We start from the raw sequence: 16,416 nt of genomic DNA on the forward strand, positions 1-16,416 counted from the left end.
ATACCACTCACACGTGGTGCTCCATTCATACTGGCCGTTTCACTCACGCATGCCGTTTCCCTCACACTACCCATACCACTCACACGTAGTGCTCCATTCATACTGGCCGCTTCACTCACACACACGGCGACACTCACACACGGTGCCCCATCCACACACGGCATGCTGGGAAGCACGCCCTTTGGCACACCCGCCACTACACCATTCACACACGCGGGGGCACTCGCCCGCGGTGTCTCACTCACACATCGTGCCTCACTCACACACGCGGGGGCACTCGCCCGCGGTGTCTCACTCACACACGCGGGGGCACTCGCCCGCGGTATCTCACTCACACACGCGGGGGCACTCGCCCGCGGTGTCTCACTCACACACGCGGGGGAACTCGCCCGCGGTGTCTCACTCACACACGCGGGGGCACTCGCCCGCAGTGTCTCATCCACACACGGCGTGCTGGGAAGCACGCCCTTCTGCACACTTACCACCACACCACTCACACACGGGGTCGCTTCCACACACGGGGTCTTTGTCACCCACCCGGTCGCTCTCACACACGCCCTTGGACCCGCGCTATGCGTGCGTCGCAGCACGCATTTCGCCACACTCGTGAACACACACCTCGACACCACACACACCGGGACAACCACACTGGGGATTCGTGTCCCCACAAGGGTCTCCGGGGCCTCTATACCCCCCAAGCTCTCCGGGCACCTGTCCACAGCACTCCTCCCTCCGAACTCGCAAAGCACGACCGAACTCACCTGGTCGTGACTCACCTCAAGGGGGCATACTCCCTCCCCTCGTTCCTGGAGGAGGCCATCCCGCTGCTCGCACTGGGTCCCTACACGCTCCGCGAGCTCACCCTCACTATCCTCCACTACCTCTGTGTGTGTGTGTGCGTCACTAACCTTGTCCAATTCACCCTCTATCTCCCGTGTCTCTATACATTTTATTCTTTCTGTCGTCTCCTCGTGTCTATTGGTCTCTGCTTCTTTCTGGCGTCTTTCCCTTATCTTTATGTAGGTCAACCTTGCTTTCTCCTTAAGTCGCTCCCGTCCTTCCCTGTTTTTCACTCCTTGCTCTTTCACGATCTCCGCGTACCTCCTCCTTGCTTTCCGTATTAATTGTTCTTTTCTCTCCCTCGCAATTACTTTCACCTCGTCTCTTATCTCCCTCGTGCACGTCTCCGTCACGCTTCTAGCCCAATACGTCCCCCGAATTATTTTCTCCTTACCCGCCTCCACCGCGGGCCTGACAGCCGTTGCACTCCCTCCCAGCTCGTTCGCTCCCACACGTGGAGTTGCCATTTTGAGCTCCGCTGCCATTGCCTTCATGCCCGCCTGCAGGCTTCGGCCCATGCTCTGCGTCTCACCCCGCAGCTCTTTCATTTCTTCCTTCATGTTTGTTTCCATTTCGTTCATTTGCTGTGTATTCGCATCCATTTTCGTTTTCACTTCGTTCATTTGCTTGTTCATGCCTTTTATTTCGTTCGTGTTTGTTTCCATTTTTGTTTTCATTTCGTGCATGTCCCCACTGATTCCTGCCAGCATGGCGCATAGCTGGGCCATGTCGGGTGCGCTTGGGTGAGCCGATTCGGCCAGGATCGGGGGGTTTTGGCGGAGGGGGGGAGGGGAGGTGTCATACACCGCGGCCGCCGCCGCACCTATTTCGGGCTCTGGGTTCAGTTGGGCGAGTTCGTGTTCCTGCACAACCGACATTTCCTGCACGGGTATTTCATCCTGGACCATGGATTCTACACATTCTATATCCATTTCTACTACCCCCGGCTCCCGCTCGCCTTGAGACGCCATCTTATTTCTCGTAAAGGGTTAATTTAGCTCGCTCGTAATTTGGAGGGAATCGGGGGTCGCTCCTCTCACCCCTGGACCGATTCCCGTGAATTTAGCTGGAGACAGGAGAGCCCGTTTTCCCGTTCTCCGACACCAGTGCCGCTAGGAGGGCGATGAGTTTATATCGCACGACCTGACACCAGTGTTGCTGATTCGCGCCCGCCGGCGTGCGAGCGGCCACGTAACTCGAATCGCGGCACGTCGCCCACTGGACGGACAATCCCGTCGTGACCCTCTCGGACTAACGCCGGGAACTAGTCACGGGTGGGCCTTTCGGCCTCACCACGATCGTGCCAATCGGCCCCCCGCGTGGGATAGGGTTGCTCGCCAAATTCGACCTACCTAAGTACCCACACGGAGGATAGACCGGGCGATCGCACCTCGCCGCAGGTCGACTTCGGACACGGGCAACTTTAAGCGACCCGTTCCGTACTATCGGGATAACCGAGCGGTGTTATCGTCAGCCTCGACGGTTCGATTAATTCTCGGGCGTATTTAGCCCACTACCAACCCTTTACGTGAAGTAAGATGGAGATTCAATAAAGGAAAAGACGAAGCGAAACGGGAAAAACAGTTCAACATAAAGCACATTTATTTCGCGATGGCACACGGATAGCACACATATACAATTATACACCAAAAGCAAATGTAAAAATAGAAGAAACACACAATTCTGCACAAAAAGCAAATGCAACAATGCAGATCTAACCGACTACCGAGCACACGGCAACACTTATACAGTTTTACTTCACAGACGGCGCCGACAACACATATACTCAAAGCAAAAGAAAAAGGGACCACCCTCAACGATGAGGGGGGGCAGACGGGCCTGGGGCCGAGACCGCGTCGAGCCTACCCGTCTGGTGATGAGCCGCAAAATGGCGGTGGCGCCCCGACTCCGCGGGCCTCGTGGACAGTGTCTGGAATGGGGTGGGAACGGGGCCCCCTTCTCACACTATCTCAGCGCAGGGGGAAACAGGAGGGGGTTGTTGATGCTCGGGGGGGATGAGGATATCTCGCTGGCTCGGGTCCCGCGACGAGCGTCTCCACCGCGACCTCGGTCGCGTTATCGGCCTCCCCTCTCCGCAGCTCCCCGACTCTGACACGAGCGCCCTCTCGACTGCCTTCGCCGCCGCCACCTCTCCAACTCTCCCACTCTCCACAGCTCCGTCCAACTGCTTTCTCCGACTCTTCTCTTCTCAACTCTCCTTGACTGACTCTTTCCAACTCAACTGCCAACTCTTCCCAACTCAACTGCCAACTCTTCCCAACTCAACTCTCCGACTCTTCCCAACTCAACTGCCTTTTTGGCGAGCGAACGCGGCCCTTTATAGCCCCCGTGGCTTCGCTCCTTCACCTTCGACCCTTTACCTCTGGCTGGCTCCCCATTGGACAGAGGAAAAGCGGGCGTGAATGCTTTTTGATCCGCGAATCTGCATATAGCGATTATACTCCGACGCACCTGGAGGCGGGGCAAAATCGCCCCATGCTCACTGATAGGACGGAACAGAAGTGGGCGTGAATCGTTTTTGATCCGATTTCTTCGGAAAGGCTGGTGTTTTTGCACCCGCCGCTCGGCGCGCGCCCTGCACGAGTCCAGGATCGGTGTCCACAAGCGGCGCGGGAATGGCGGTGATGCGATGGTTGCGAGAGCGAGATGTGACGGCAAGGGTCGTGGCTGTGGTTGTGAAGCGGCGTTGCGGTTGATGGTTGTTGTGTGATGGCTGTTGAGACGTGGTTGGTGGTGGTAGTAATGGTAGTAATGGCGGCTGGTCCAAAATAAAGATAGTAAAAGAAAAACGGCTATCTAGAAGGGTCGCCGCCCGAATGAATGACATTTATTCCCTCTAAACAACGGGTTTGGGCCTAACTACACATATACTTACAGAGATATCTCACCTAAGGGACCTGAATGGTGGTTTGCGAATTTCGTCAACCACAACAATATATATATATATATATATATATATATATATATATATATATATATATATATATATATATATATATATATATATATATATATATATATATATATATATCTTCTTCTTCTTCTTTCGGCTCGCTCCCGTTAGGGGTCGCCACAGCGGATCAACCGTCTCCATTTCGCTCTATCCTCCACATCTTCCATTGACACTCCAACCACCCGCATGTCCACCCTCACCGTATCCATGAACCTCTTCTTTGGCCTTCCTCTTCTCCTCCTGCCTGGCTGCTCCATCTTCAACATCCTTCTCCTGATATACTCCGCTTCCCTCCTGTGCACATGTCCAAACCATCTCAATCTCGCCTCTCTCACTTTGTCTCCAAACCGTCCTACCTGCGCTGTCCCTCTAATATACTCATTCCTTATCCTGTCCGTCCTCGTCACTCCCAACGAGAATTGCAGCATCTTTAACTCTGCCACCTCCAGCTCCGCTTCCTGTCTTTTTGTTAGCGCCACCCCCTCCAAACCATACAACATAGCTGGTCTCACTACCGTCTTATATACTTTCCCCTTCACTCTTGCAGCTACCCTTCTGTCACAAATCACTCCTGCAACTCTTCTCCACCCACTCCATCCTGCCTGCACTCTCTTTTTCACTTCTCTCCCACACTCTCCGTTACTTTGGACAGTTGATCCCAAGTATTTAAACCCATCCACCTTCCCCAGCTCAACTCCTTGCAACCGCACCATACCACCACCCTCCCTCTCATTTACGCACATGTACTCCGTCTTACTCCGACTGACTATCATTCCCCTTCTCTCCAGTGTGTACCTCCACCTCTCGAGGCTCGCCTCAGCCTGCTCCCTACTCTCCCTACAGATCATGATGTCATCCGCGAACATCATAGTCCATGGGGACTCCAGTCTGATCTCGTCCGTCAACCTGTCCATCACCATTGCAAACAGGAAAGGGCTCAGAGTCGATCCTTGGTGCAATCCCACTTTTACCTTAAACCGGTCCGTCATTCCTACCGCACACCTCACCGCTGTCACACTATCCTCATACATATCCTGCACGATCCTCACATACTTCTCTACCACTCCCGACTTCCTCATACAATGCCACAACTCCTCTCTTGACACCCTATCATAAGCTTTCTCTAAATCCACAAACACACAATGTAACTCCTTCTGGCCTTCCCTATACTTCTCCATCAACATTCTCAAAGCAAACATCGCATCAGTGGTGCTCTTTCCTGGCATAAACCCATATTGCTGCTCACAGATCGTCACCTCTCCTCTCAACCAAGCTTCCACTACTCTTTTCCACAACTTCATGGTGTGGCTTAACAACTTTATCCCTCTGTAATTTCCACAGCTCTGCACATCACCCTTATTCATGAAAATCGGAACCAGTACACTTAATCTCCACTCCTCCGGCATCCTCTCACTTTCCAAGACTTCATTAAACAATTTGGTTAACAACCCCACTGCCATCTCTCCTAAGCACTTCCATGCCTCCACTGGTATACCATCTGGGCCAACCGCCTTTCCACTTTTCATCTTCTTCATAGCAGTCCTCACTTCATCCTTACTGATCCACCCCACTTCCATATTCACTATCTCCACCTCTTCCAACCTTCTCTCTCTCATTTTCTTCATTCATCAGCTCCTCAAAGTACTCCATCCACCTAAAAGTACTCCATCCACCTCCATATATATATACATATATATATATATATATTTTTTTTTTGAATGGGGGTGGTGGTGTCAGGTCAGGTATGGAAGCATGTGCCAGAACAGCACGTCGCTGCATCCACTTTCCGCCGGTACTCCAGGGGCCTCCGTCTGGCCATCCCCCAGGCAGATGCCAGGCCCATCCCCATCTCCTTGAGATGATGGTGGTGGTGGTGGTGGTGGTGAAAATGGTGATGGGCTGTGTCAAGACCCTCTCATGGACATCACACTTGCTACACATACCCGACAAATAGTATATACAATCACACTAAGCTACCGACCAGTCTGCCAATATCCCTGTACCTCTTTATCCCAATGCTTCTAGGTACCTATCTCATTCCATTTTTAACCTATCTACTGTTTCTGTTATGACTGCCTGTTCAGGGAGACCATTCCATGCACCAACTACTCTCTAGGTGAAAGACCTTCGCCACATTACCCTCCTAACCCTCGTCTTCTTTATCCTCGGGCTTTGACTCCTGTTCCTATCAACGTCTATTCCGCTGAAAGACTCTTTTGCACTTATTTAATCGAGACTCTTCATTATCTTAAACATCTCCATCATATCTTATCATAATCACCTCTTTTCTGATGTACAGAGTCCTGTCTCCTTTAGCTGCTCCTCATTGCTGATTTGAACTAGCTTTGGAATCAACGTAGTTAACTCTATGCTGAACCCTTTTCTATGGCAACTTGTATGTTGTCACTACGTACACAAATTTACATCAAACAAAAACTGGGGAATGAACATTGTTATTCATGATATTATTTCATGTTAGTAATGGGCTGGATGGTCACATCTGCCTCATGTAACATCAGAAAACCTCATGGGGCCAATATGCTTGTCAGTGACCACAGAAGTCCTTGTATAAAAGGAATGTGAACGTTATATGTGCAGGACAAGCCCATTACATAAATACTTTAGCAGATAACACAGTCAGACAGTATCTTTATAACCTCAGATCATTTAAAACACAATGAGATGTGTGAGAGGTGCGTTGTATTACCAGCTCTCCATATGTCGGCCAGGGTCCCCAGCTGATTGTGCTGTCATCAGCAGTAATTACAATGCTGCTCTTTCTGTTCACAAGGTGTGGAGTAGGGAGGGGTGAGTGTCAGATGAGAGTGAGGGTGCTGCAAAGTACTTTTAAAGTGAAGGCTGTGGGTGCAATTACCAATGACCAGACGTTGGAGATGGGAAGCAGCGTTGGAGTTACAGTGGGATTGCATAAAATGATGACTATGGGTTGGAGCTGGAAGGTGACGAGTTGTTAAATTGTGAACTAATAGTGAAGCCGCTTTTTATTTAACAAAGTGGCACCGAAGTAACATTGACATCCTGTCGTCACGTGTTACTCGGGGTGTGTGCATTGCCTGGTGGGACATACCCACATGAGAGACTGCGTACACGCCAACCGCAGAGCTCCTGCACAGCTTTGGGGTACATGGTGGCATCTCGTGCCGTGTTTGTGGAACCCCAAAAGTACAAAGATCCTGAATGCAACAAATCATGCAAGGTTGCAGGATGAGTGTAGTTGCAGTAAAACAGCTGAACTCAATCTCAAGTTATGTTTGTTAAGCTATGTGCAAAATTGAGACTGCCTAACCAGAGTCAAGGACGGCGAGAGAGCAGGAGAAGCCAGCACAGATTCGCGCCACTCCATGACCTGGTCTATCCAGGGCCTTGACAAAGCGCGGCACCATCTCATCTCTGGGCTCCGCGTGGCCCAGCCTCCCGTAACCTCCGAACCCCCAGGAGAACACGCGTTTATGCACATCCAGTGCAAGCTGGAGAACATGAAGACAGAGTGGCAAATGTTTCTGTGTTCTACTCTCTGCTCTTTCCCTCTCTTTTGATTGTTATATTCCTCTTGAGGAGCCGGCGACAAGCGTATATAGTGGGTGTCTAGTTGCAATAACAATGGAATGACATCCCAAAGATTGTGGGTGAAAATATTTCTGAAGGCTGCAGTTAAAAATTTGAATTTTAAGGCTCTGGAACCCAGGCTTGTCTCAGAAAATTACCACCATCTGAATTGGAATTCACTGGCTCAATAAAAATCTTCAAGGAAGGGGTAATCGATGTGCCCTGTATGTTCTGGTCTCGTCTACATTTTGTGGTTGACTCTTTATGCTCTCAGGGCAATTTGGGATGAGCAAGTAAAATGCTACCTCAAAAAGGTAGCACTACCTACACCAACCTCTTGACTGAAAACAATGCAGCAGTGTTTATAAATGACGTTGTGCTTGCAATTAAGGATATTATCACTGCCCGAGATAGCCATCACTGTGTTTTGCATGTTTAAAACAAACTTCCACAACAAAGTTTGGAACTGAAGGAACCCACCGTGTGATTGGCCCCACATGCCATGTCCTTCACAAGGACGTTTGACACAGGCAGCACCTGTCCTCCCCTTGTCTTCTCCAGAAAGAAGGCGATGCGGCGTGGAGCTAGACCACATGCAAACTCGGTACGCTGGGAACGTACCACAAACCGGCCATCTGAGTTGTGGCCTGTGGGTAGACGATAAAGGTAACAATCTATGCCACATTAAATGGAAAGCTGATCGTCTCAAGGCACCATGACAAGTTGAACTACAAGCTTAATTCCAGGTGTAACTAGAACGGTACTCCGTCGAGCGCATACCTCCGCCAGGCTGAACAGTTTACCTTTTGTATGCCATTGATAGGCTGGATCTGCAGGCTGGACCATAACCAATATCTAATCGGCTTGTTCTTGTCATCTACCCAAATCATCCACTGAGTTTTGCCATAATACATCCACAACTTTTTGAAATATCATGACAAATATCGTTTTTGTCCCTATCTGTATATGAACACTGAAGGACCAATTTTGTGCTCCTCCTTGCGGTCGTGTCACGTACTGTGACCTGGACTGAAAGAAACTTCGTACCTGTAAGAGTGCATCGCACATAGTGGCAATAGTCAACTTTCAACTCTGAAGCAGAATAAACACTTTTCGTTGAGACGGGGGCGAGGAATGACAAGGTGGGGCGGGGGATGAAGAGATGGGGGCAGGGAGTGAAGAGGGGGGGGCAGGGGGTGAAGAGGCGGGAGGCAAGGTAAGCAATGTTTTGGGCGGGGGTAAGCAAATTGAAAGCGGGAGACGGGGGGAAATGGGGCAGGGGGTGAGTGGGCGGGGGCTGGGGTGAATTAGGCGGTGTTGAGTGTGAGGGGGTGGACAGGGGGCGGGGCCCGGGGGCAAGTGGGGCGGGGAATCAGAGACGGGGAGGGGCGGGGAGTGAAGAGGCGGGGCCGGGGTAATTTAATTTTTGAGCGGGGTTAAGCAAATTGAAGGCGGGGGGGGGGGAATGGGGCAGGGGCAGGGGCAAGCACGCCCTGTCCAGTCCATGTCCCTCGAGTGTGGGTGAGCTGGTGAGGGTGGTTGAATGAACCAAATCCGTCTGTGACGGGGTTTCGGCTCGTCTCTCAATAATGAAGAATCACAAAAAAAATATATATATATATATTAAATTCTCGGATCCGGATCCGGATCCGGATCCGGATCCAGATCTTGACCAAAATTGAATCAATTTGTCCTTGTGACCCCCCAAGTTTTGTCCAAATGTGTCCATAAGTTTTTGAGATATCCTGCTCAAAGACAGACAGACAGGGGCGAAAACCTAACCTCCGTCTACCTTCGGTGGCGGAGTTAATGAAGTGCAACGCTGTCGAAAACAAAAATTAAATTAAAAAGTGACTCACCTAACTGCCCATACTCAGGACAACCAAAGGAATATAAGCCGCCCTTACAGTCGAGCACCATGCTGAACTCCGCTCCACATGCCACGCGCACGATCGGCTTGCCAGTGTACGAAATCTATGAAGGCAAGGAATGAGCGTGCCAATCTCCAGGCATTGTTTCCTGGGTGAAATAAACCTGGTATCACATTTGGTTTAAACGTGGTCAATCATGCTGTCCATTCATTTCTTTCAGTCATGTGCATTGAAGAGTCAATTCTGAACATAAAAGTTCCGAGCCAGGATATTTTGACACCGAACAAATCTATCTACGATGTAAGCAAAGTCCTTAAGAACCGCTCCTTTACGGGCATTGCACAGGCTAATTCGATAAAATCCCACCTCAAGGTGTTATCTCCAGGTTTTGATGATCTTCAGCCATTCTGTCCAAAAAATATTCCAGGATCATACCAAATGTGTTCCTTTTGTGCCGCAGGTAAGGTGTCATCGACGTTAGTATGTGTTCTCACGTGGACCACCTTCCTTGCTCCTGAACTACAAAAAAAACCTACACCGGTGACCTTATGATTGTCACGTTTGCTGATTGTCAGCAAAATCTGCTGCCTAGCCTCGAAGCAAGCACTTCAAAGAGGGAACTCGCCATCAGCAGGGGTAAGATGAAATCGCTCCAGGCACCCGGACAAGGAAACCATACATTTGCATCTTATCATCTTAACAGAGGCGGTCACCCTACATGAGGACATTGAAGCGATGCAGGTCTGCATGAAGATATATTTCGAAAAACAGACCTCAATGGGTACGTATCGGCAGTTCCAATGAACTGAAAACAGCCTTACCCAAAGGTTATCCGAGTTGTCCTACCCATGGTGATCTGTCTGTTCTCTTAATTGCTAAAAATAGTAACTTCACCAGGTGGATCAGCAATGAGTCACCTGTGTTGGGCTCGGCACAGCGTCGGTCTGATTTCCTAAGCCCAGCTGCCCCAGTCGATTCTCCCCAAAGGCAAACACCGTTCCTTCTTCTGCAAAAGATAAAATGAAGGAATTTTAAAGAAGGAACACGACTATGTGAAAATAAAAGACATTTTGGGAAGAATTATATATTTATATATATATATTTTTGGTGCCATTAACAGAGTCGTATTCAATGTAATGGCATCACAATGTGTGACAGAGAAAGAGAGGTCTTTGAGGAAATTGTATGTTTGATTATTCTCAGTTACAATGGGCACAGCAAAAGTTTTGTGGTGCAGTACTGTTGCTATGACAACCTTGGAGCTGGACCGAGAACAAAATGCTGCGAGAGAATGAGAAAGGCCGACAGAATGGAGAGAGATGGCAGGAAGGGGGCGTTGTAAAATGTTGTCTCCAAAATGGTGTCTGAACAATGGCGTGTCCGCTGTTAATGTCTTTATCGGGAAGACGAAATTATTTCTAATATAAAACTTTGAAAGATGCCCTTTGAGCTGAAGGACACAATGGATGTAAGGATGCGAAAAAAAAAAAAACACAAAAACCTTGACTGGTACGGAGAGAAAGAAACGGAAATAAAACGAAATCTCGAAGAAAGCAAAATTGTTTGGGAGATTCAAAGAGCAACACAACTTACAACTTTAAGGGCACTCGGTAGAGCGCATACCTCCGCCACGTAATCCCTGATCCACGAAAACATACCGGGCCCGATACATTTTTGAGATATCGTGCTATGCGATCGTTTTTGGTCCGATGTCTCAATGGCGAAGAATCGCTTTAAAAATTCAATTCGTCGGATCCAGATCCGGATCCGGATCTTCACCAAAATCGAAACATTTCGTCCTTGTCACACGCCCAACGTGCCCACCACATTTCATCCGGATCTGTTAACTACTTGTTGGCCACAACGGCCACAATTTGCTAAAAAATAAAAATAAATAAAAAACGACCTTAAAATCTGATAATGGCTTCAGATAAGAGAGTTATTAATAATTATTATTTATCATGACAGATGTCTAAAACTGCACAGAGTCCTTGAACCACGCGGATCAGCCTCGGCGGGATATTTGGAAAGGTGACCCACACAAACTCCACATTTTTTTATTATAATTCATCAAAATGTATTTAAAATGCAAAAGTTGCAATCCTATTCCATTGACTGTGTAAATCTGCATGAATTTGTGGCTTAATTTGTATTTTTTTTTTTTTTGAACATCTCATAATGAACAATACACGTTTGAGTAAGTCGATCGAGGTGAGCGACAAATGCAGCATCAGTGACGGTCGCATTTAACTTGGACACGTAATCCACATTCCAGATGTACAATCAACTTGCGGTCGTGGTGGTTCGTACACAACAACGCGTAGCTGCACGTAAGTATCAGTTCTTGCATGGGTGCGGCGGTGCCGCTGATGCAGTGCCCCTCTGTGGGTTCGAGGAGGAATTTGTGATTTGTTCGTGGTGCCGGCGACGGCTCGCCGACTCTTCGCGGAAGACACCGTGGGATCTTTAACGTCCGCCAACTTGTACTGGCAGACAGGACGCCCGGTTTAATGCCCATCCGAGGAACGGCACACGTATTGATGAATCACCCTGCCTGTCAAACACCAGGATGGCAGTTTATAGCTGGGTTCGGATTCGAACCCAGGGTAGACAGCTTAGAGTCGAGATGGCCCTGTCAGCCTAACTTTTGGTTGAATTAGACATTAAAATGTTATGGTTGAATTTGATAACTTTGTACATTGCCCTTAAGGCTTCCCTGTCATGCTCGTCGAGCTCATGGTTCTCGCAACGCCCCGTAGACCATGGGCTTATCTTGAAACCCAATCTTGAAACTGACACTCAGACGGAATACAAAGCCTCCCTTATCCCTTCGAGAAAAGATGAGGCTTTCAGTTATTACACCTTCCACCCCCTCCCACCCCTCCCCCCTCCTTTATTCAAAAGTCTTTTATGTGAATAAAAACCGAAGTACGTTAACTGGGAAGCCTGTGATTAAGTGGGAAGTAAAATGCAGCCAGAAACGTTATTATAAAATCGACATTCACGACACCAACTGCGGGTTGATCTCATTCTACCCTTTGTGAAGAATACGTGAAAGTTTTGCAAATTCGAACATTCCCCATAACAGGTACCGAAGCATCAAAATCCATCTTGTCCACCCAGTGTGTCTCCTCATCCTTCTCCACATCCTTATTTGTCCGCGACTCGCTCCATTTTGTCCTTCAACCCAGCTGTTGGTGTTTCCCCCCACCCCCCCCCCCCAATCTCTTTCTACTGCTCCTGATCTGTTCAGTGTTCTATCTCTCCAATGAGCCTCGACTTTGCATACAAAAAAAAACAACAAAAGCACTTTTGCCAAAGCCTTGAGTAAATTTATGGTATTTACCGGTCAAACAGAGCGTGTGGCTGCGTCCACAAGCTCCATCCACAACCACCTGTTCCTGCAAAGCTTCCAAAGGTTTTGGGATCTCCACCCGAGATGTATCTCCGTGGCCAAGCTGTCCTTTCTCTCCCCGGCCTGACATGGGGGGGGCGGGGGGGGGGGACGGAAAGACAGGAAGAACACGAGGCAGAAAGAAGTCCACAATTTTAGACATCAATGGTGATTTTTACGAGTCAAACTGAGCTCACCTCTTTCACACCACCATTGTTTGCATGATACTGGAGCTCAACATTCAAATCCACTAATGTACATCTTCACTAATGTCCCTCCCCAACCCACCTCTTCTTCCCTTTCCATTCCACACTAGGTCATCAACCAACCTCCTTTCCCTTCCACTGCCGATCACAATCCAAGCAACTGTTAAACACAGCTGCATTCCACCCAACTTCACATGTTCACCTGAAAGCATTTCCTTTCTCTCCAAGCTGTTCTCTGTAATAAATGAACGGTGTATCTGTAATTTGGTAAAGACAATTGTCTTGTAAAGTCTGGCCAAAAAAAACCCAAAAAAAACCAGGGAAACGTGTGGCCTGGTTGGTACGAGACTCTTTCCTGCACCCACGAGTGAAAATGCTGCTCAGATGGCTCATATTCCCAGATGTGGTGAACAGGGATCTTTTAGGGGTAGAGGTTCGAATCTCAGGTCCGCGACAGCCCAAAGTGCATGAGCTCACCTCTCGTCAACCTGAGGTGGAGTTAATAAACGTAGAAGTGTCAGTGGGATTGAATATTACTTAGGAAGCACTCATTAAAATACTAATTAAGTTGGTTCATCGTCACCTGAGAGGGGAAATCACATCGCTTCCCTGATTGGACTCATTACCACCCAGATATCCATTAAAGGGAAGGATAATGGGATAGTGAGAACGTTAACATCTCCAAATCAAACTGGTTAACATTATCTTTAATACGTATTATTATTATTATTATTATTATTATTATTATTATTACTACTACTACTTGTGAAAATCGAGTTTTCAAGTATATTGCTTGGTCACATGCATTATCCTGTCTGTCTGTCTGTCTGTCTGTCTGTCTGTCTGTTTGTCTGTCAATCAATTGTTTTGCCGACAGGTCATAATATTAAACTGATCTTCACGAAACTTCAGCACATGGAGCTTCACTTCATAAGCAAGGAGCCTATTGTTTTTGAGGTCAAAAGGTCAACATCGGGCAAAGGTCAACAACATTATCGAATTTGTAAAATGCTCAATTTTTTTTTCATCGGATTAATTTGAAATTTGAAGAGGATTTGCAGATCAGGTCACTGAGTTCAACAAGCCAATTATTTTTGAGGTCAACATATTCCAAAAGGTCAACATAGGACGAATTTCTAAAATTGTCAATTTTCATCCGATTGCCTTGAAATTTGAACAAGAGTTGCATATTTGTTCATTTAATTCAACCACCGATTATTTTTGAGGTCAACATAAGCCAAAGGTCAACGACTTTGGTTGAGGTTTCTAAAATCCTCAATTTTCATCCGGTTAATTTAAAATTTGAACAGGATTTGCATACCAGGTCACTGAATTCAACCATCAATTATTTTTGAGCCCAACACACGGCGGAAGGTCAACATAGGCCAAAAAGTCAACACAGGGCAAAAGGCCAATTTGGGTGAAATTTTCTAAAATCCTCAATTTTCATTCGATTGACTTGAAATTTGAAGAGGATTTTCATATCAGGTCACTGAATTCAACCACCAATTATTTTTGAGGTCAAATTTGTTTTATGCATTTTGCAAGTGGCGTACTCTGCACGACATCTTTTTCTTGTTTGTTTGTTTGTTTGTCTGGCTGCTCGCCAACAGCCGAGACCACTCAGTCGATTGCTCTGAAACTTTCGGAGATTGCAGGTACCCTCCCTATGACGGTCGATCGAGGGTCGACGTGAGGTCAACATAAGCCCAAAGATCATCAACCGCCGGATTTCTAAAATTGTCAATTTTCATCGGATTCACCTGAAACTTGAACAGGATTTTCATTACAGCTCAATGAATTCAACCACCAATTATGTTTAAGGTCAAAAGGTCAATGTTGGCCAAATTTATAAATTGAGAGTTAGTTTCAAAAACTATCCATAGTTGTGGATGATTTTTGATATCTCGTATCATGATATCTCAAAAAGTTGTGGATGATTTTTGACAAAACTAGGTAGATGAGTTGGTTCGGTGACAAGAAGAAGTGGATTCGATTTTGATTCAGATCCAGCCCATCAGTGGGATACAAAACGTAAACTGTTCAGCCTGGTGGAGGTATGCGCTCTACCGAGCGCTGTTCTACAATGTTCTGTTTTGCCAAGTGTCGCTCAATGAGTAATTTTTCATTTTGTCTGTTTGTCTCCATCAATCACCTACAGGTCACAATTTTAAACCAATTTTCATGAAACTTCACCACCTGGTAGAATTTGAACAGGATTTGCATATTTGGTCGTTGAATTCAACCACCAATTATTTTTAAAGTCAAATTTGTTTTCAGGATTTCTCAAGTATTGTGCTCTTGTTTATGTTATTATTATTTGTACACATATTAATAAATGAATGTTATCACAATTTTGGAGACAAGCACAAACATTAACACCAATAACCTTTGCCCACGAGCCAAATTTGGCTCTGGCTGGCTTGGGCCAAAATTATTTTCCTCATGCAGTTGCCAGGACATAGTCGTGGAGAAAGCCCCCCACCCCCCACCCCAGCCCCCGCATGACTCACATCATGGCAAATTGGAGAGCAGGAGAGAAAGTAGTCTGAAATAACGGTTAAGCCGCCATTCTTGCTTTTGAAAAATTTCAAATGCATTTTGTTCTTGCGAAAATAAAAGGTTGCCCTTAAGGGACAATATATCCATTTACTGTTCACGTCAAACTCGTTGCACATTCGGAAATGCGTAATCTACTTCACTCATTATGAAACGGTGGTCTCTGGAGCATCATACCCTCGAGTCCTCGCACGGCCACACAGGATGTAAAGAAAGCTGGGGGCAAAACAGGTATTGTGTAAGTGCGTGACCAATTAACAGAAAGAATGGATCTTTCATATTCATATTTAATTAATTAATACGAGTTCCCTGACAAGGAAATTTTGACACAGAATTAGGCCAATCAAGCCTGCGCAGTGTTTGCCAACATATGGTTGTTTTGTTCATGCTCCATCCTCTTTAAATTGAGAGTGTCAACTGAGGAAACAGCATGTAGGATTTTAAAATTTCAGATGCTTTATTTATTTCACTTAATACGTTGATAAAAAAAAAGCTGACGGGATGGCCTGCACACTCGCCTCGAAGATGTCTAACCTTGGTTTGAATCCCGACCCAGCTATAAACTGCCATCTCGGTATTTTACGGGCAGGGTGATTCATCAATTTGTGTGCCGTCTCTCGGACGGACTTTAAACCGGTGTCTGTCTGACAGCATTAGTTGATGGATGTTAAAGATCCCATGGTGTCCTTCATGAAGACTAGCTGAGCTATTGCCAGCAGCATGAACAAATTACAAACTCCTGCCCTGACGTACAGAGGGCACTGCATCGGCAGCACAGCCACCCCCTGAGCCAATGATGCTACCCCGCAGCCTTGAGCCGCGTACGAACAAAGAGGAATGTGGATAAAACTTTTCATCATAAAAGAAACTGACTGTGTGGGAAAAATGAATTGCATGCATCTCATTGAGAAAGAAAGCAATGAAACGTTCTTTTGTCATGATTGATGCTTCAAAGAAGACGTAGCTACATAACAGCTGGAAATCCGTCACAATCTTCTCCAAAAT

General features: G+C 47.1%; 1 protein-coding gene across 2 annotated transcripts in view; it reads right to left on the reverse strand.

Annotated features, from left to right (window-relative positions):
* LOC147029088 (protein RCC2-like) overlaps positions 1–16,416 on the reverse strand; it is a 164,158-nt gene that overhangs the window by 15,169 nt on the left and 132,573 nt on the right. For both annotated transcript variants that reach the window (XM_085880054.1, XM_085880053.1), the window contains 7 exons: positions 12,599–12,730; positions 10,170–10,258; positions 9,241–9,355; positions 7,862–8,028; positions 7,122–7,302; positions 6,903–7,008; positions 6,522–6,594 (listed from right to left, as the gene is read on the reverse strand). In XM_085880054.1, coding sequence (XP_085736180.1) covers positions 6,522–6,594; positions 6,903–7,008; positions 7,122–7,302; positions 7,862–8,028; positions 9,241–9,355; positions 10,170–10,258; positions 12,599–12,730 — 863 coding nt within the window. The remainder of the gene's footprint in view (positions 1–6,521; positions 6,595–6,902; positions 7,009–7,121; positions 7,303–7,861; positions 8,029–9,240; positions 9,356–10,169; positions 10,259–12,598; positions 12,731–16,416) is intronic.

Source organism: Eptatretus burgeri, chromosome 4, assembly GCF_056783735.1.
Source record: "Eptatretus burgeri isolate ZD-2024b chromosome 4, Ebu_testis_v1, whole genome shotgun sequence".
Lineage (NCBI taxonomy): Eukaryota > Metazoa > Chordata > Myxini > Myxiniformes > Myxinidae > Eptatretus > Eptatretus burgeri.